We start from the raw sequence: 16,373 nt of genomic DNA, 5'->3' as shown, positions 1-16,373 counted from the left end.
ATTGGAAGAAAACAGTCCTTGCACCACAGAACTGAGAATGAGCAAAGCCATCAAGCATCCTCCGCAGTGAAGTTTCCCTTCAATATAAGTCCAAAGCAATGAGATGAAGCAAGCACTGAATTTTCCAGACCACTGACCGTGGTGGAAGAGTGGATCTCGTCGAGGATCCAAACCAGGACCTGCCACTTTGCTGCCTATCACTGAATGATGCAGGCCAATGAAGTGCTCTTGAAGGTGTGGACAGTCATCTTGTGGCTGCAGAAGCTGGTGAGTGGAGTCATCTGGGAGCCTGTACAGGAAAGAGCTGTCCTCTGGTCTTGAATTGGGCAATCTAGGGAGACACACAGACAAAGAAAGGAGTTCAGCACTATTCATGTCTTTCCTCCTTGAAAGGTGTGCATCGTGCAACAGTTCAGCCAGCTGCACTGATAAAATGACAAACCATTCCTAAACGAGGAGAAAACTGGATATGCTTGCGGGGTGAGAACGAGGTGTTGCAAACTGGTACCTGTGATTTGAAACCTGGCCAGTGCCACAGAAGCTAGGGAGCTATGCCTCCTGGGGAGCATGGGAATAACAACACAGGCTCTGAGCATGAGAAACAACTGGCCAGATTCTGGGCAGCTGTTTATCAGCATCCAGCCACAGATGTTAGTTTCTCTCACTGTACTTTTCAGTCTATGCACAAGGAGGAAATGGGAGAGCCATCTCTGAAGTGAAATCACCCCTCCCTCAAACGGTGAATGAGGTGTGTGGAAAGGGTTTACACCAGAAAGGCTGAACGCTTTGTTTCCCAAGTGAACTGGAGCAGACAAGGGCATGTTTGCACTAGCCATTGTAAGCATGTATTCGATGGCCCCCACGAGATCGACTGTTTCATCCTCCCCCTTGGTAAGCCAGGACCAACCTGGTGGGCTGGTAGTCTCGCTGGGCACTCCCATTTTGCAGCACTCTTGCCTGCAGCAAGGCATTGGTCTCCTCGTGTGACTAGAATGAGAGAAAGGATCTTAGCAGAGCAATGACATAAAGCAGCAGTAAGAGCCACCTGTATACGCTGCAATACGTGTCAAGCACGTCTGGAGAAGTCCTCCCACTGCAACAACAGCCATGGCTCATGTGGGTGTGGACATACCTGCTGCATGTCATCTGGGCTGTAATCTTGGGGTTTTGAGCTCACATAGTCCACTCCTGCAGAGGGGCAGATGCCATTCAGATGTGTCCCACTGGCATAGGGCTGCCCATTAACGTAGGGATGTCCATTGGCACGAGGAGCAGAAATGCCTCTCAGGGGCACCATTGTGTACTGGCAGGATGACACCAGCAGTCCGGCTCCTGGGAAGCCCATGTCGATGGTCTGCTCTGCAGAAGGAAGAAAGTATGAGGTCAAAAGCAGGGGTAAAGCTGAGCTTCCTGAAGTGAGCTACTGAAAATGATAAGAGTTAAGCCGTCCTATCAGGCAGCTGTTTTGGCACACAAAGCACGCTTGGAAACAAATGATTGAATGGTGGCCTTTATCCTGATGGGAGAGGCTCCACCAGACACTTGGAACTTGCCCTCTGCCACTCTTTCCCTGCTTCCAAGAACGTGCAGGCTCCACAGTTTGTATGTTTGATCCCAACTACGCTCAGGGCCATATCTAACCCACAAGGTTCCATCTCTAGAAAGAACTCTTACTCTGCTTGGACCAGGCTCTCCAAAGGCAAAAGGGGATGAAGGCCACGATAAGGAGTACAATAGAGCCCAGCACGACGCCTACGATCAAGTACGGTAGGTCACTGGAACGGGCCACCATGGCTCCTGTCCCCAGGCCACTGTGCCCACCGCTGAGTGGAGGATGCTGCTGAGGGGCCACTGTTGAGGGTGGAAGACGACCTGGCAGGCCAAGAGACTTCCGAGCTGTGAAGGGAAGAGACAGAGAATGAGATACAGCCACAGCAGGAGGAAGAGCAACACGCTCCAGAAATGTGAGTAGCAGTGTGGGTGTACACACACACTGAGCAACAGCATCACCAAGCCTGCTTGCCCTCTTCTGTCCCTCGCCACAGCTCAGATGACATGCAGGGATGACTCCTGCCTCGCTGTGCTCTGGACAGCAGCAGGCAGCAGGGATAGAGTGCTGTTCTCCCAAATGTGTCCTGCAAAGCTGCTCACCTTTGGTTTCACAGATCATCACGTTGCTGAACTCGCTTTCACCACCCTCATTGAAGCACTGCATCTTGATGTCATAAGAGGTCTCTGGCTGCAGGTGGCTGATGGAATGCCAGTATCGATCTCCTGAGGAGAGAACACACACGCAGGTGCCATTAGCTTCCTGTGAGCAGACAACACACCTCTGCAGCAGTGCCAGGTGGAAAATATCCAGCAGTAGCCTTTGGTACACAGGGCTCCTTCTGGACACATCCTCTTAAAGGAGAAACCAGTAGTTAGGACCAGTGTCCAAATATCTCCTACCTTCTACCACGTCCTTCTTGTAGTCACTGTCATTGTCACTGTCTGTGGGGCGGTAGTAGATGTAAAAGCCATGGATGGGAGTGTTGTTGTTGCTGGCTGGGATATACTGCAGAGGAAGAAAAGCAGAAATTAGCAGAGATATCTGTGTTGTCAGATCCATAGTGTTCTGCCTGAGGAGCAGTCAGGATAAATAGGATGGGACAGGAGGAAGTCCCAGCAGAGGATCTCTTCCTTGTCCTTCCACTAATTTTCACAATAAGTAAGGGCTTCTTTCTCAGAGATCACTGATGTTTTACACTCCTACATCTTGCTTCTGTCACATAGCAAGCAGGCCATGAAATCGATCCTGTCCACCCAATCATCCTGTGCTCTGCTTCTGTGATTTTTCTTCTGTGAAGTATCAAATGGTTTGAGTTGGAAGGGATCTTTGACACCATCTAGCTCCAACCCCCTGCTATAGGCAGACATCTCCCTCTAGATCAGGTTGCTCAGAGCCCCATCCAGCCTGGCTCTGAACACCTTCTGGGAAGGGACATCCACACCTTCTTCAGTGTCTCAACACCCTCACAGTAAAGAATTTCTTCCTAATATCTGGTCCAAATCTACCCTTTTCCAGTTTAAAAGCCATTTCTCCTCATCTTGTCGCTACACACTCTTATAAAACATCCCTCCCCAGCTTTTCTGTAGGCCACGTCCAGGTTAAGGAAGGATGCTATAATGTCCCCTCTGCTCAAGTCCTCTGATCATCTTCATGGCCCTACTCTGTCCCTCCTTTTCTTTAGCAAGTGACTCAGCTGCGCAAGGACAAGCACACCATCACCTTGGCTCCAACAGACTAATGGCATCCAGACAAACTGTATCTATCTTACTACAAACCAGTGACTGTAGGAGTCTCATATTTCTGAAGACAACTCTGCTCCTCCCTCATCTGGGCTGTACTGCCCCAGCAACATATGCTCTTGCTGCCTTTAATCTAGTACTTTATCAGCTGGTGCGTTTAAAATAACATCGTTGCCCATCCTGCCCTGGAGCAATTTTGAATCAGAAGTTGGGAGAGAAGAGTGTGATGCATCCCTCTGAGTAAGCTCTAAGTTGTTGGAAACACTCGGATCTGGGCTTGTGAGCCAAAATATCCTGCCCACTCCTAAAAATCCTCAGGGCTGGACTGCTGTACACAATTACCAGCACTCAGAACTGCTGTTTAGCAAGTGAGAGTGAAGAGGACACATCTCCTGGAAACTACTGGGGCAGACAGAGGTGCTAATAGATTCCAGGAATTTGGCCAGGAAAGCAAGCAGCCACCCCACACATTGCTGAACCATGTTTGCTGGACAAAATGGTCAAGACCCTGAGGTTATCCCTGAAATGCCTCCTGTTCACAATGCTGGATTCAGATTAAAAGCGTTTCCTAAGCACTCTGACTTCCTGCACTTCTGCATGGCACGAGCCCAGCTTTTAATGCCTGTGACAGCTATGGCTCTCCAATCCATCTGTGCTAGTGACAAGCTCCGGTGTGGTCACCCTGAAAATGTGTGAGCTGTGCAAGCAGCACCTACACATCTGCTTCCTGCACATTCAGAGGTCCTTCTTTCTCCCCCACAAAGCTTACCATCCACTTCAGCATGATGGTGGTCTCATTAATGGCATCTGTGAAGGTGATGTATGGCCCGGCCACGGGGCGCTCATAGACTCGGTTGTTGTGCCCAGACACCACATATGGCCGAGATGCAGCACTGGGTTCACTTTCTCCCAGGATGTTCAGTGCTCGGACACGAAACTTATAGGAAAAGCCTTGGGAAGAAATGGGGAATAAAAGAAGTAAGTTTCTTTAAGTTAGCACTGATGTATATCAAGAGTTCTACTGTCAGCACAGGCTTGGCTGTGGAGAGGGGGCCGTGTCTTCTCCAGAAAGCGAAGAAAACTACAGAGATGCTTTGGCTGAAGTACAAACACAGAATGGCCACATTTCAGCCATGTGATAGACAGAGTCTGCTTTCATTTGTCTCTCCCAGTTCCTGTCTGGTTGGTCTAGAAGCCATGTAGCAGCTATGGGAGGTGGGGTGGGTGGCTGGATGCAGTGGCCTGAAATTTGCCCTTACTCTAATGCAGGAACAGGATAGCATCCTTCCTCTATTGCACAGAAATTAGGTACATAAATCTCATATAAAAGTTCTAAGCCAAAGTCGTTTTAACTGAGACATCCTTTCTCTGCTCTTTGAGTTTGGGTAGGTATTTTGCTTTTTAAAGCTGTCCCACTCAGTGATGCCTTTTTTCCTCATGTGAAGCTCCGTGGGAATTGCACACCCATCTGTCTCGCCTGTGGCTACAGAAAGAAAAGTTCTGTCCTATCTAGTAAATTGCAAAAACAAGACACTAATGCCCTTAGTAACTATGTCCCATAATACAGAAAAGCATGTGTGAGCCTCCCTGAGGGAGGTTAAATCTATGCTGGTCTCTACAGCTGGAGAAATTGGAGAAGCATTTGCAGCATTTCCCCATGCACCTATGTCTGGAGCTGGGGAGGCTTCGCCCTGTTTACATGTGCCAGGGCTGAGTGTGACATGAAGGATGGTTCACCATCATGGCTTTCCTTCAGATCCCCAGGAAGCGGAGAGACCACATGCCTACCTTTCTCCAGGTCTGGGATTTCCACAGAGAGGCGAGAGGGAGGAATGTCACTGGTGGCCAGGACCCAGTCTCCTGACTTCTTCAGTTTCTTATATTCCACACGGAAGGACTGGATAGGAAATCCACCATTCCCACGGGGGATCCAGGTCACATACACAGATGTCTCTGATGCCATGGAGATGGTTGGACGATCTGGTGCCTCTGGAGCTGCAGGGGGTACGAGTGGACATCAAGACACATTTCCAACACGTCTGGAGAATGCAGTACCTCAGGGGGACGTGGGGGACATATGCAACACATGCCACACATATGCTCTCTAAGTCCCAGGTGCTCTTAGTTGGAGCTGGGACCCTCAAATCCTCACTCCCTTCACTCTGCATTCTCCAAATATCTTTTATTGCTGTTTGTATCTCACTCTTTTTCCCCTTTCCAACTTAAGTAAGTTGTGAGCACCCACTGTAAAAGGAGACAGCAGTGAGAACTGTGGATGCGGGTCTGGAGACAGAATGGGAGGCCTCGATGATGTGGGAGCAGCAAGCAAGGGGAAACTGACACTGGGGACAGAAAGGGGACAGACAGGTAGGAGACGAAAACAGGACAGGCCTTGCCCAGAGCCTTACGGGACAGCCGGCTGTTGTCGGACTGGTTGCTGCTCTGAGTGCTCGTGCCTGGGTCATCCCTCTGGATTTGCTGCTCTTTGCTGGCAATGATCTCTGGTTTTGGGCGCCGGCCTGTGTAGGATGGAGAGATGGCATCAGGGACATGCTGGTGTGGGTGACAGTTCATTTTTGCTGTGACGAATGAAGAAAACATTCCCAGTTGCAATGCTGATGTAAATAGTCTTTGGTCTCGAACAGCCCTGAGGGCTCCAAGTGCTCAACTTGAAGAGAGGAACTAAAGCAGAATTGTTATACTGTTAATTGATTTATTTTTGTCCCCTCTAGCACTTAGCTTTCTAAAACTTCTAATTAGCTTTCTGAAAATCTCATTGCGACCTCCTGACTTCCCTCCCAGGCCTATTTTGTGACTATAGACTTCCCTCCCAGGCCTATTTTGTGACTATAGACTGAGACACCGAGAGAGGAAGGAGGGCACCCCACCACCTCAGAGCAAAATGCCCCAGGATCACTTTAACCTTTACCAGTCCGGAAGGTCACCATGGCCGTCTGTCCCTCGCCGGCGCAGTTGTGAGCGGCCATCTCCACCTCGTAGAGGCTGCCGGGATCCAGCCTGGTGAGCGTCAGGCGGTGCTGCGAGGCCGGCACATCTCTCACGGCCCAGCTGTCGGAGGCGTTGGCCACCTGCTGGGAGAACGAGGCAGGCCATGGGCACAGTTAAGGGTAAGCAGCCTCACCTTGGGCCGTTCCTGGCTGAACTGAAGCGCCTCCTGCAGGAACGGATGCTGTACGGCCGAGCGCCCAGAAAGACGCGGAAACATTCTGGTTTCCAGCGAAGTTCCACCACCCCATAGGGAGCAGGAGGGGAGGTGGGATTCTCCACCTTCTCCCCAGCTGCAAGGATAATATTTTTGCAGGCAAACACACAGGATGCTGAGGTGACCCGGTGCCGAAAGCAGCATTAGCAATGCAGGCAACACGACAGAGCGGAAATGCCAGGACTCGGCCGTATCATTCATCTTTTCTCCAGGCATTTGACACTGACTGATTAATGCCTGCCTCATTTTATTTTTATTCCTGAGCCTGCAGAGCTGTGAGGCCTGGGGGGAGGGGAGGAACCCTGAAGACTGCTAAATATCCAGGAAAGAAAAAGCGAACAAAGATAATAACTCTATGGCATCTGACTGCTTGCAGGCTGCTGAGACTTTAGGGGCAGTGTAGGAGCAGGGGGAAGAGACATCTGTGGATATTTTCCAGAGGAGAAACAGACCCTCATCCGGACAATTTTAAGCCTCCTGTCAGAAGGTTTTACTTTCCTCGGCCATCTCTCACACAAAGAGCCTTTTCTTTTGTTGCTGAATTGATTCCTTCCCTCTCCACACACATGCTTTTCCAGTCAGAGATGGTTAAACCGGATCATTATATAACTTGATCCTACAGATCTCTTATAGAAAGAGACTCTTTCTAAACAAGTTTGAGGGTTATTGGGACTAATTCCTTTCCACACAATCCTTCAGCATCCCAAGAAAGAGTCTCCAGCTGAGAATTTGGACTACACTGAAAACATATTACTGCAAACTGCAGTGACCCATGGTGACCTCCACTGCCCCGCAGCCCCTTCCAGGTGAAGTGCTGAAAAACAAATAAAATATGGACAAACTCCAGCCTGCAAGCCAAGATTGCACACAGAATTGCTTGTTACATGATACACCACTGGGGGACAAATCTCTTCCCGGCAGACTACTACACTCTATACAGACTGGTGAGGCTTTTGGCATCTTTTGTTTTTGAAACTTGCCCCATTGTGTTCTTGTGTTGGCATCTTCTTTGTTTTAAAGAGTTATTTAAAGCAACAGCTAGCTGAAACCCTCGGCCTTAGTTTTGTTTAGAAAGAAATCAGTGATGTGGGGGTGTTACCACAGCCTCCTGTTACACCACATTTTCATGAAATCAAACAATTTCAGGAAAACAGATATGTATATTCATATATATAAACGGTGGCTTGCAATGGCTGGGAATTCAAAACACACCAGATCTGAAATGTACTCAAAGCCCAAAGCAAAACCAGTCTCTCTGCTGCAACCATCTGCCTGCTCAAAGGAAATACAGGCTTCTTCCCCCTTGCTCCCAGTAAAATGCCAAGAAGTGCTCTACACATCAACAGTAGAATTTTTACCTCAATGTGCTTTGCTTTGCTATTTACAGAATCTGCTGGCTAATGGCTCTGGCCTCACCCTGCCTGCTGTGCTGAGAGGCACTGCAGAGGACAGGAGCCTCCAGGCTCAGCGGGGCTCAGCACCGCTCTGTGCACCATGGCGTGCCACCAGCAAGTGCTCGACAGCACACTCACGGCCCTTCAGCCTCCAAAAGAAAACCTTCAGAAAGCTGGGGTTTAGAAACTTCCCAGAGAAGGTAGCATGGCTATGAGAGCTGGAAAGGCAAACATGTGTGCACACAACCTCTTCATTTTGAGACCGACATGCAGACCCCTACCATCTCTTCTTGGATTGGTCCCACTGACCATCACCATCAGTGAGCAATATGTGTCTGTGTCCCAGTGCAGTCCACAGGGCATGTGACAAGGCTACCAGGCAGCTGGAGAACAGCACGGAAGAAAGAGGGAGCACAGTAAAACAGCGATACCTTGCGATGCTTCACCACGTAGTAGAGGATTGGGGCCCTGCTGTCAGGCCGGGGTCTCCACACTAGGTCGTAGGTGTCTGTCTTGGAAGTCCGGGGAGAACTGAGGATGATGGGGGCCTCGGCTGGAGACACCAGCTCCTTGTTGGCTGAGCACTGCGGAGATGCTGCCGGTGGGGTGGTCACAGGCTTTGGAGGACTACCTTTATCCAGGGGCAGCTTTAAGGCACCATCCCTGGAAGTCGGTGTTGGGGGCTGAGCTGATGCATCTTGCTCAGGACTGAGGGTAGCTCCTGAAAGACAAGATGATGAGAGTAAATGAGGGGTGCAGGCAGGGAAATGCGTGATCCGGACTGCAATGAAGACAGAGCTACAAGAAGCCCCCTGAATCCTCTTAGAAACCTGGAGCTATTCACCTGCTGCACCACAGATAACTTAGAGGTATGAGGTCCCAGGTGGTGCTGCCTGCCCAGTCTCTCCAAGAAGTGTTAGAAACAAACTTTCCTTCTCCTGGTACAAACATGTCATGACTCACTGGAGCCCCTCCCAGGACAGGCCTCGACCACAGGGGGTGTCCTACCGCTCTGACAGCCCCTCAGACCCTGGCTAAGTTCAGCAGGGTCCAAAGAAGGAGGTAGCATCTCCAAAACCATTCAGTGCGTAGGATGAAAAAGAAGGAAGAGCACAGCAGGCTCAAACCCAAGCAGGAGGGTTACGCACCAGTCTTCTCCTCTCTGCTCTTTCGCTGGCCTCTAGCTCTGAATGACTACAAGCTTCAAAGGAGGGACTCACCTGGCTGGGCCGTCCTCAGCTGCACCATGGCTTGAGCACTTCCCACCTCGTTCTCTGCCATGCACTGGTAAATGCCATCGTCTTCGGGCCCCACACTGACCACTCGCAGCGCCCGGCGGGACAGCCGGAGCCGGTGGCTGGCAGCAAGCGGCACGGCATTGCGCAGCCACATGACTGAGGGCTGGGGGTTCCCTCGCACCTCGCAGGTGAACTTGGCACTCTGGCCCCAGGGAATGATCTGCTGGGACAGCTCCATGGTAACCTCTGGGGGCTCTGCGAGGAGAAAAGCACAGATCATAATCACCACTTGGCAGGGAGCATGGCACAGTCCTGGCCTTGCACCCTACTTTCTGGCAGGGATGAGGGTGAAAGGATGGATTTTCAATCCTCCCTGCCAGTGCTGCTACCTTTATGGGGTACCATGTGGGTCTGATTTGTAACATCTTCCCTTCAGCACCCACATAAACCAAAAGAAGAGATGTCCTAAGGCCAGCTTCCCCTCTCAGTCACATGGTGACAGCCAGCACCTACAACTCCCCATTTTTATTAGCTGAAACAGTACTCTGCAAAGGCTGCACTTGTTCCCACATCTTTGTGACACTTGGATGACATGCAATCTAACAAAACCTGGGCTTACCCTCCCTACAGCTTGTGAGAAGGGGAAGGATATGTGGTAGAAATACCTAACATGTGGTATTCTTTCCATTTCTCACCCCACAGAGAGCTTCCCTGAAGAACAAAGTGAAAAGCAGGACTCTCTAATGGCTCCTCTACACCAGTCTCATGTATGTCTGAGAAAGAGCCAGTCCTCCACTAAAGAGTGCAAGGGCAAACCCAGTGGCACAAGATGATGAGCTTCCCATGGGAGGAGGAAGCTCATGGTAGGAACCTGGAAGGAAGAACTTTTCACTCTCAAGACAGAATTTATCCCATCTCCTAGAAACTGGAACCACAGACACGGTCTGACTTATACTATGGTTTGTCCAGAGAGAGAGGAAGAGCACAGACACACTAGTATTGTTCCCTGAAAGCAGCTGAGAAAGTCCAAGCCCCTCCTGAAACAAAAGCTACAGCAGCACTCACCAAACACCTGCACATTGTAGAAGATGAAGGCTGCTCCAGGCTCACCAACCCCATTGTCAGCTGTGCAGCTGTAGGTGCCTGAGTCCTCCTCACTGGTGGGGTCGATCAGAAGGTTGCTGAGCAGGAACCGTGTCTTATTGTACGCCGACACACTGGAGCCATCTTTGGCCCAGGTGACACGGGGTGGGGGGATCCCACTGGCCACACACTCCAGGATGAGGCTTTGGCCTTTGGTGACGATGATGGTCTGAGCTTCAGGCGGGTAGATTATCCGAGCGGCCTCTGCTGTGGAGCCTGGGAGGAGAGGAGGGAGGAGGTAATAGGAAGGAAGGTGGCAATGCAGGACAAGAAGGTTGTTCTTTAAAAGATCGGTGCACACAGCAAGTGGTTTTGCTGACAGACTAAGGGCCTTGCTCACGTATCACCAAGAGTAAGTCCTGAAGAGGTATGGCAATCCCAAGGCTGCGTACACAAACCCTGGGAGCAGACCTAGGGGAGCTCCGCTGCCAGAAAGGGGTTTTCTCAGCAGCTGCTGATGTCAGTTCACACCAAACCCAGCTAAAATAGCACTGTGTATATGCTCCCAGGGCTGGAATGGCTGAGAAGGAGACGTGCAATGAAAGGAGAGCGACTTACGTCTCACACGGAGCCTCTCACTGGAGACTGAGGTTTTCACCTCTTGTGTCACAGGGTTGTAGGCAGCACATTTATAAGTCCCCTCATCCTCTTGGCTGGCATTGACAATCTGAAGGTTCCCGGATGGCATGATAAGGTAATTGTCTGTAGGGAGAGAAGAGGAGATGGCTCATGGCTCAAGATGCAGCACCTGGATGAAACACAGTGCCCTAAGAGAAAAGGTAGACAAGTGAGAAGGGAAAAAAAACCACAATGGGATAACACTGAAAGCACTGAAATGAGCCCTTTTTGTTCACATATCAGAAGATATGATGCAGTTGTGGGAGGAAGAGTGCTGCAGGTGAAGCTAGCTTGTAACAGGTACGTACAGAAGATAAGAGTAAAGTTCCGGAATTTAGTTCCAAATTTTAATAATTCCCCTAAATTCAGAATCATCTTTATCCAGGGACTGGGATGGAAGAATATTTCATGGACATACAGAGACGCCCAATGAAGAGTAGTGCAGTTCATCACCTACTTCTACTTCCTTTCCCCAAGCTTCCTTCTGCATGCTGGTGTTACATCTCAGTCCCAGGCAGTGGCAATACACGAAGCCTTGCCAGAAACTCTAAAAGAGCCTGTGCTCAGATCAGACAAAAAGGGTAAATATGAGGCCACGGGACAGAGGTGCTGTGGTGCTCACCTCGGGAGGCCTCCAGCCACTCGTGCTTCACGCTGTAGCGGACCTGGGCCTTGGGATGGCTTTCAGGCAGGTCACAGGCGATGACAGCCGTGTTGCCTTCGTCCACCTCAATCACATGAGGGCCATCAAACTTGAAATCCTTGAGATCTGCAAAGGGAGCAAACAACAGGACATCTCAGCTAGCCCAGAACCCCAGTTCATCCTTTCCCCACGGACACAGGGCTGCTTCGCCACTGTTCCAGCAGAGGACTGCTCCATCCACAGCAGCCAGGGAAACTGGCCACATATCGGAGCTGTATAGTTTTGCTTCTCCTTCCTACAAAGTTTATCAATTAAAACACAGCTTCCAGAGGGAATCCCCCATCTTGGGATGCTTCAAGGGTGACCGGGCAAAATGGTGTGTGAAGTCGGGATACCAGGGTGATGGTGAGGAAGGGAACCGTCTACACGTCTTTCATAGGCATCACTCCCAGCTCTGCGCGTCACCGTGAGCTCTCCCACCGCCCAAAGAGGGCACTCATCCTCAAACCCTGTGCCATCAGACACGATGAGGCCCCGCACTGTCAACAGCTTAGCCATCCCGTCTGATGGCATCCAGGTGCACAGTGCCAGTGCCCACGGGCAGTTTGGGGAGCTGGTGAGCAGAAGGGCTTGTGGAGGGCGTGCTCGGTGAAGCCTGCCCTTGGCAGCCGAGCCAGCAAAAAAATGTGTTTTTGTTCTCTGCGAAATAGAGCAGCGCTCCAAGAGAAAGAGACAACGCTGGCTCCGAGCTTCTCCCACCCACAGTCATGGAAAAGTGACATGAAATTTCTCAAGCAGACTTTCTGATTAAAGCAAGATACTTTATGGGGTTTAAATAAAAAACAGCCCTCTTGGCAGGGTGGCGAGAAAGCCTCCCCGAAGGCGGCGCGGAGGGGCTGCCGGGCGGCTGCTCGGGGAGCGAGTGTTCCCGTGCCCGGATTCGAGGGGAAGGGAGTGGGCTGAGCAGGGGAGGGGAGGTTTTGCGATGTCATAAAAATGATTTGCAGCGAACATGCTTCATACTTTTGGAATTTCTTGGCATCGTTCAATTAAGAAAAAAAAATCCTAAAAAGAAGGAATAAGGGTGAACTTCAGAAATGCCATTAATCCTTTAAGACAAGCCGAGGAGGGGAGCCATGTTTCCACCGGGTATTAAAGCCAGATGAAGATTAACTCTTAACGTGTGAAGAGCTGGCGGCGACCCGCTCTCTTCCAGCAAAGAAAGTTACTGCCGGGGAGGGGAAGGGTGCCGGGTAGTTTCTCCTCTATGCATTCCTACTCCATCAAGGAATAAAACAGCAGGAGCGACAGAAATGGAAAGAGGTGGAGAAGAGGCGAGAGCCCAGTGTCTGCCTGCACACATCACACATATTTCTCCGATCAACAAAACATAAACGAGCATCAGGAAAATTAATGTGCGCCTTGGTGGTCTGGATTCACCACGGCCAAATTAAGATTCTGGAGCCAAGGAATAGGCTCCAGCAACTCTGGCAGGGATCTGCACATGCACACACGTGTGCACACGCACCAACCCCAGAAAGCAGCCCCACGGCACCGTCAAGAGCTCCGTCCCCATGTGGGGACTCCTGGGGTGGCTTCATGGATGATGGCTGGAGGAGGTCCTTCAAATGCAGCCCCCCAGCAGCTCGCACAGCTGCAGATGCCCCTTGGAGGGGACAGGAACCTCGGGTCACTTGCAGAGAGGATGAAGGAATGGGGCTGCAGGGCCCAATGGAGACATGGAGGGAGAAGCGAGCAAAAGGACAAGAGATTTTCCAGTACGCAGGTATAAAAGCTTCCTGCCAGACTGTCGCCCTGAATTCCCGCTTCCCCACAGGGAATGAGCTGAGCTACTTGCCAGTGAGTTTTGCCTTCAGGTGGTCTCAGCTCCCCATCAGTTCCCCCTGTGCCGCACGGCAGGGCCACATTAGGGGACAGCAGCTTCACCCCAAGATCTTCATGCTAGCAGGAGAAACTGCTTTACCCTCTCCATGGTTGCAAATCCCAGCTGTGCTGGGATAACAGGGTTTATTATTATTGTTATTTTCTTCTTTCATGTGGCAGGGAGTGCATGCAAAGGCCACTCCTTGTGTCCATCTGCAGCCCGTGAGGAGGCACATGGAGGGTCAAACCCACAGCTGCCCAGCCGCTGTCATCGGGGAGTGAAACCAGCTGAATCCTGGGGCTGGGGGCCAAGCAGCAGGACGGGCGAGACGGATCGGATTAAATGAATGGGAGGCCATAAATAACTCTGAGAAGGAGCAGTAGTAAACAGAAAGCAGGCCCTCAAGGTGAAAGTCCTCTCACTGCTCTCTTGGCACACCCATGCCACCTTCTAGCCTCTGGCATCCCGAAGCCCTGCTGCCCCTCAGCTCCCCGTCACCCCCAGAGATCTCACAGCCCTTGTGCCAGCCCTCCGGAGGCTCACAGAGCCCCACCTGTGTTTTCCTTCTCTCCCCCCCTCACACCACTTCTGCCCCCAAGGCTGGACCCCCTGAATTGGCTCAGCAAATGCTTTTCCAACCTGCAAGCGGCCTCCTCCCTACCAGTGCCTCTGGGGAGCTGTCAGCAGAGAGGCCCAAGCAAAGGAAAATGAATGGGGCCAGTTTCAGCAAGCAGCTGCAAACTCCTCAGGGACCCAGGGCCTGACCCCGCGCAGGGTCGCTGCCCACGAGTACTGCATCCTGGCTTTCCCCACGAGCCTCCCCACTGCGTTCCCAGGGTGCACAGGCGCTCCTCTCATGCCTGGCTGCCGGGTCGTGCTTTGGGGATGCACTACAGCAGGTGCTTCCCTTTGCTTCACCCCTGATTATTTTTTCGGTTTTAAATGTCATGGCTATCCATTGCAGGATAACTTTGGAGCTGAAGGCATGGATTTTTTCTGTGAATACAGTGAGTTGCTTGACTTTCACTACCCCTGTCTCCCTACTCCCCCAGCCAAGCACTTCAGTATGCTTTTCCCTGTGAATTATCCAGGGGTCCAAGGAAACCCTGTAGGGCCTGGGACACTCGAGGATGCTTCCTCCAAAGGAGGAGAAAAAGGAGTGCCAACAGCCAAAAAGTTGGCCAGAAGATGTTACCTAAACCCCTTGAAATCTACCAGGACACTTTTTCCAGTGACTTCAGATCTGCTTCCAAAATAAACCTAAACCATAATCTCAGAAATACATTCTTTCCCTCCTGCTTCTTTCATATTCACATTCCAATTTCACTCTTCCATCTCTGAAAGTAATTTCTGGATGAGGCTGAGACTCTTTGAGGGCTCCTTTCAGCCCAGCAGGTGATCTGGAAGTAGCCCAAAGGACCAGCAGCAATGCCAACCTGCCAGGTTTCCCCTCTTCCCTCAGAGCTTGGTCTCCCTCAAACCAGTCACAGCAAGGCCCTATAGGTGAGGTCTGGAGCAGGCATGACAGCCTGTGGTGCGTGTGCTACCACAGCTATCCATCTCAGTCCCACCACAAATCAGTGTCCCCTCTTATTTTAAACCACTGCAAAGCCACTTCTGTGAGCTGTTTCCATCTCACGGACATGAACCTGGTTGTTTTATCACCCTCAGAAGGTTTCTCTCCTATACCTCCAGCCCCACATCGTCCCCAGGGCTTCTTGCTTGCTCTTTACCCACAGATTTCTCTAAGCCTTCCCCATCCAAGGCTGCCATGGCACATGGGACATGGTCTGTTTCCCTAGGACAGGGGACACACAGTGCCTAGCACAGAGCCCCTCTGGTGCTGTAGGACCCATCTGCTGTTCACCTCTGATGCTGGAACCAAGGAGATGTGTCAAACAGACATGCTTTGCTCTAGACAGAGCTGGTGGTGGTGGGAGTGAGGGGAAAAGGAGAGCAGCCTAAGAATGAAATGATCAGGCTGAGGAGCTGTGCACACCCTGCTCTCCTAAATGCAAACCATGCCCTTGGTAATCCCATCCACCTCTCCCTTCTCTTCTTCCCTCTATCAGGCCACCAGCGCACACAACCCCCTTTCTGCTCTGGAATGTGTTCTCCGAAACTTAATCTCTGCACAGAGCTCAGGCCAAATCCCCCAACGTATTCGGCCCCGTGACAATCCCCTCCCACCCCACTTTGGAGTGCAGCAACTCTCCTTCACCTCCTCCTCCCACCCAGCCTGGCCTAAACATTTCACTTCTGATTAATGTATCAGTGACACGCCAATAGCTCTTGGCTTTAAAGCCAAACCAGCCCCTACTTTGCACAAACATCTACACTTCTGTACTTTCTTAAGGCTTAGCCCCAAGCTCTCCCCGTGCCAGGAAGATGAAGCAGTGCTGTCACTGCTAAAGGATGGAGGTCTCCATAGCACGAACCTGCTCCACCAAACACTCCACATAACTCAGAGAAGATCAGACTCTCAGGTGCCCAAACAAGGGTGGCCCACACACAGCCTCCCAAGGGAGCAGTGGTGAGCATCACATCAAAAACTCTAAAGCTCAGAAACGAGGTGGATCACAGTGACCACTGCAACCTTGCAAGGAGAGAAAAAAAGCCCTGGGAAGGGGGAGCAGGCAGAAGTTTGTTAATCAACAGCAACAGGTAATTTCTTGAAATCTCAATCAAGAAGTCAGCAACCCAATGGGGTAGCATGGCAGTAAGGGAACCAACCACACATCAATCAGGTAATTCCAGCTATTTATGGTCGTGTAAAAACTATTGTTGTGGGACAGGTGGGCAGCCTACTATGCAGAAGGACTGCGTAGCTTATAGCTGGGCCACGACACAACAGCCAGTCCATGAACTAAAATGCTACGAAATAGCCTGACATGTTAAAGGAGCCCACCCTTCATGCCAGAGTGAACCAGTGAACTTA

At 51.0% G+C, this 16,373-nt stretch overlaps 1 protein-coding gene across 4 annotated transcripts in view; it reads right to left on the bottom strand.

Moving 5' to 3' along the window:
- Window positions 1-16,373, bottom strand: part of BOC (BOC cell adhesion associated, oncogene regulated) — a 42,917-nt gene that overhangs the window by 1,513 nt on the left and 25,031 nt on the right. The window contains exons 4-18 of one of the 4 annotated variants that reach the window (XM_065742060.1): window positions 11,530-11,676; window positions 10,848-10,991; window positions 10,212-10,505; window positions 9,129-9,401; window positions 8,340-8,629; window positions 6,215-6,383; window positions 5,700-5,810; window positions 5,080-5,286; window positions 4,061-4,242; window positions 2,452-2,557; window positions 2,152-2,274; window positions 1,675-1,896; window positions 1,133-1,359; window positions 908-987; window positions 138-331 (exon numbers count right to left, since the gene is read on the bottom strand). In XM_065742060.1, the coding sequence (XP_065598132.1) occupies window positions 138-331; window positions 908-987; window positions 1,133-1,359; window positions 1,675-1,896; window positions 2,152-2,274; window positions 2,452-2,557; window positions 4,061-4,242; window positions 5,080-5,286; window positions 5,700-5,810; window positions 6,215-6,383; window positions 8,340-8,629; window positions 9,129-9,401; window positions 10,212-10,505; window positions 10,848-10,991; window positions 11,530-11,676 (2,769 nt within the window). The remainder of the gene's footprint in view (window positions 1-137; window positions 332-907; window positions 988-1,132; window positions 1,360-1,674; window positions 1,897-2,151; window positions 2,275-2,451; window positions 2,558-4,060; window positions 4,243-5,079; window positions 5,287-5,699; window positions 5,811-6,214; window positions 6,384-8,339; window positions 8,630-9,128; window positions 9,402-10,211; window positions 10,506-10,847; window positions 10,992-11,529; window positions 11,677-16,373) is intronic. The other 3 variants (XM_065742062.1, XM_065742061.1, XM_065742063.1) reach the window with 3 other exon arrangements.

This window comes from Cyrtonyx montezumae, unplaced genomic scaffold (genome assembly GCF_038088225.1).
Source record: "Cyrtonyx montezumae isolate F1298 unplaced genomic scaffold, pur_monq_1.0 scaffold_3, whole genome shotgun sequence".
NCBI classification, from domain to species: Eukaryota; Metazoa; Chordata; class Aves; order Galliformes; family Odontophoridae; genus Cyrtonyx; species Cyrtonyx montezumae.
The sequence above is the reverse complement of the archived record's forward strand: the minus strand, read 5'-3'. Positions and strand labels throughout refer to the sequence as shown.